The sequence below is a fragment of the Octopus bimaculoides genome, chromosome 3 (assembly GCF_001194135.2).
Source record: "Octopus bimaculoides isolate UCB-OBI-ISO-001 chromosome 3, ASM119413v2, whole genome shotgun sequence".
Taxonomy (NCBI): Eukaryota; Metazoa; Mollusca; class Cephalopoda; order Octopoda; family Octopodidae; genus Octopus; species Octopus bimaculoides.
In genome coordinates, this window is record NC_068983.1 from 161,450,924 (window position 1) to 161,454,899 (window position 3,976).

The following is a 3,976-nucleotide window of genomic DNA, read 5'->3' on the forward strand; positions in this document are numbered from 1 at the left end:
AGATAAAATTGACCAATGAGATAAAATTGACCAAGGAGATAAATTGACCAAGGAGATAAAATTGACCAAGGAGATAAAATTGACCAAGGAGATAAATTGAGCAAGGAGATAAAATTGACCAAGGAGATAAATTGACCAAGGAGATAAAATTGACCAAGTAGATAAAATTGACCAAGGAGATAAATTGACCAAGGAGATAAAATTGACCAAGGAGATAAATTGACCAAGGAGATAAATTGACCAAGGAGATAAATTGACCAGGACAATAAAGCGTATTTGTGATAGTTGATACGAGTTTGTTTCTTGAAGGAAAGAAAGAAGTCTGATCCGTAGGCTGCCATGTTTTGATTTGGGTTCACTTACCTGTTTCTCTTGCTGCTTCAGCTTCAGTTTCTCAAGTTCTCTTAGGCGATATCTTTCCTCAGCCGCCGAGATCAAATCATTGCAGTATTTAGTTTTAAACTGAGGGTCTTCTGGGTAGTGATACCCCATTTTCTGTAGAGATCGAAAAATAATTTCATAGGTGTTACAAGATCTTACTCACACGCCTTTCTATCTCCACTGTTCTTTTTTTTTAAAGTTATTTTCTTTTAAAACAGTATACAGACGTATTTTAGAATAGCATCAAAATAATATTGCACCCTAAATAGATACAACTATTGTATGTTCACTAGGAAAGTTGATGGCACTCCGTCGCTTACGACGTCGAGGGTTCCAGTTGATCTGATCAACGGAACAGCCTGCTCGGGAAATTAACGTGCATATGGCTGAGCACTCCACAGACACGTGTACCCTTAACGTAGTTCTCGGGGATATTCAGCATGATGCAGTGTGACAGGGCTGGCCCTTTGAAATACAGGTACAACAGAAGCAGGAAAAAAGAGTGAGAGAAAGTTGTGGTGGAAGAGTACAGCAAGGTTCGCCACCATCCCCTGCCGGAGCTTTAGGTGTTTTCGCTCAATAAACACTCACAACGCTCGGTCTGGGAATCGAAACCGCGATCCTATGACCGCGAGTCCGCTGCCCTAACCACTGGGCCATTGCGCCTCCACTCACTAGGAAAGAAAATGATATCATTGTGCATCTCACAGACTGCACGCTCTTTCTTATCCTATATTGCATTCGGGTAGCCTGATTTTTCTTTGTCCAAATGGACAAACTTTCTGAATCATCATCATATACGCCACTTCTCAAAAAACTACACGCGCGTGCACATGTATTTATATAGATGTACGTATGTATATGTATATGCAGTGCGTGTACGTTTGTGTGTGTGTGTGTTTGTATGTGTGCGTGCGTGCGTGTGTGTGTGTGTGTGTGTGTGTGTGTGTGTGTGTGTGTGTGTGTGTGTGTGTGTGTGTGTGTGTGTGTGTGTGTGTGTGTGTGTGTGTGTGTGTGTTTGTGTGTATATGTGTGTGTATGAGTGTATGGGTGTGTGCGCGCGCGTGCTTCTGTGATTATAATTTCAAAGTTTAAATATTCATAAACGGGATTTCGAAAATGTTAAAAAGATATTTTATCACTATTTGTGATTTTTGATATACAGGAAACAACTGATACAATATGATATATTGATATTTACAATTTTTGATATATCCGAAGTTCGAAGATGGTTATCAAGAAGTATTCCAGTGTAGGGATCACGACGTGGTTTTCCAACTTTACCCATTCCAATAACGGCAGCTAGCTCCCCAACCTGAAAGGATAAAATTGGATGTTATTGTTGAGTTAAAGATAAATATATTTATATTTTCTACGGACTAAATACGATTCAAATTATAAAGTAAACATAATTCACATCACTTTATAAAGAATGTAACATAAAATCGCGGATCAACTTCAAAAACGTTTGACTAGGGTAGCGAGCTGGTAAAATCATCAGAACGTCGGGGAAAATGCTGCACTTTTTTCGTTCCGACTCTTTATGTTCAAAGTTCAAATCTTGCTAAGGTCAGCTTTGCCTTTTATTCCCGCAAAGTCGATTTAAAAAGTACCAATTTAGTTCTGGGGTCGATATCGATTAATCCCTTCTGAAAATTGCTAGGCTTTGTATCTAAATTAGAAGCAATTATTACATGGTGTATCACAGAGAAACTGGATGCTATCCAACCCTCCACAGGGTAACATTAGCGAGAGAGTATTAGCGAGAGAGTCGCAAGACCAGCAAGAAATAACAACAAATCTCCCACAAATAACGTCATACCATCCTTCAAAAAGAAAGAACACGTTGAATAATGTAGTTTACAATACTCTAAACAGACGAAATGGGCAAGGCTGGAATGTCTTCCAGCCTAGGCCTTCTTGATGAGAACCCACCGAGCGTTAGACAATAAGAACTGAGAGTAGAGAAAATTACTTGCATTCAGGTTTATTTTAACTTCATTTTTTTTTTTTTCAGATATTATAGACTTATGTACCAATACTTTGGTCACTAGGTTTTTTTCATTTCTTAGAAAAATTTCGCATGATACAATTCGGATTAATGGTTATTTCTTCCACAAGCTGCCTGCAAGATCGATCTTTTTTAAGGGAATTTCGCTAGTTTTTTTGCCATTCAAAATTCCTCTGTGTAAAGATATCTTCACGAAATGAAACTCTGATAGCTGTTTTGACTTTGACCAGGCTTGCTCTTCCTGCTATTTCCCGCACATAAGTGAGATGTTCATAATCTTCTTGATACGTAAATTCTTGTTGGTTTTCAAATATGGCATATATTATTTTGTACTAATTTTACAGAGCCTGCACAGTTCAAAATGTTAAGCAGTTAAGAGGCGTAATAAACTACTTCCTTATAATCTAGCTGGAGCTACTAGGATCTAGTGAACGCACCAATTTCTATGCATAAAACTGTGTTCTTTTTGCGGTATTTATTCAGAGTTTTTGGATAGAAGCATATTCGAAGATTGCATTTTTATTTTTTCGCAATAAGTTGGCATCTCACTCATTCAATTTCTGTGCTTTCACTATAACCGTTATATCGTCCATTATCTTTTCTTTCTCAGCGGAGTTCACAGGATTGCATACATTCAGGACCTTCAATTCCGTACATGCTCACCTTGCTCTATAGAATCTGGCTCGGCATCTGCTGAACTTGTGCATCACTTCTACCACTATGGAAGGGTCTAAAATAGCCGTGTGTTCTATTAAGGATAAAATCTTTTTGCAGTTTATTAGCAGTTTCAATACAAACTTTCAACTCTATTGACAATCAAGATTAACGTTCAAGATCTGTAAACATATCTTTAAATTCTTTTTAAGTTTCCTCTTTATCCTGGTAATGTCTATCTATCTATCTATCTATCTATCTATCTATCTATCTATCACATATATACATACATATATATTCATACATATACATACATACATACATACATACATACATACATACATACATACATACATACATACATACATACATACATAGTTATAGGCATGGCGGTAAGAATAGCCATGTTAAAATCTGTGTAATGTAGAGCCAGTTATATACCTTGTATCATTCGAAGACTTAGTGAGGCTTGCGATACAAAGGTTAATTGTAATTATATTGCTGCGAACGGTGTAATTAACTAAGTGAGGTAGAAAAATGTGAGAGAACAGTGTTCCTATATTTCTGCAGTAAATCAGATGTTTGCCAAGCATATCGTCTCTCAGCAACTACACAGTCACTGGACGGAAACTACGTGCAGAAATCCAACAGCCAAAGATCTTGTACGAATATGCAACATACATTCATGGCCACAGCTCTTTCTCTCAACAATTGCTGTAACTCTGTTAGGAAAGAAAACATTCAGTTTCTAGATTGTGACAAACTAAGAATGATCCTGTTGAGAAACATAACCGCTTTACTACCTATTAAAATAATTCACAACAAAGCTGCACATGACAGTTTCAAGCGCATGACGTCGCTATTCACGGTGTTGACTTTCAAGATTTTTAACGTGGGAGCATTTATATATATATATATATATATATATAT

At 37.1% G+C, this 3,976-nt stretch overlaps 1 protein-coding gene across 4 annotated transcripts in view; it reads right to left on the reverse strand.

The window, feature by feature from the left end:
• Nucleotides 1-3,976, reverse strand: part of LOC106872544 (uncharacterized) — a 103,328-nt gene that overhangs the window by 18,794 nt on the left and 80,558 nt on the right. For all 4 annotated transcript variants that reach the window (XM_052966656.1, XM_052966654.1, XM_052966655.1 and 1 more), the window contains 2 exons: nt 1,583-1,696; nt 364-495 (listed from right to left, as the gene is read on the reverse strand). In XM_052966656.1, coding sequence (XP_052822616.1) covers nt 364-495; nt 1,583-1,696 — 246 coding nt within the window. The remainder of the gene's footprint in view (nt 1-363; nt 496-1,582; nt 1,697-3,976) is intronic.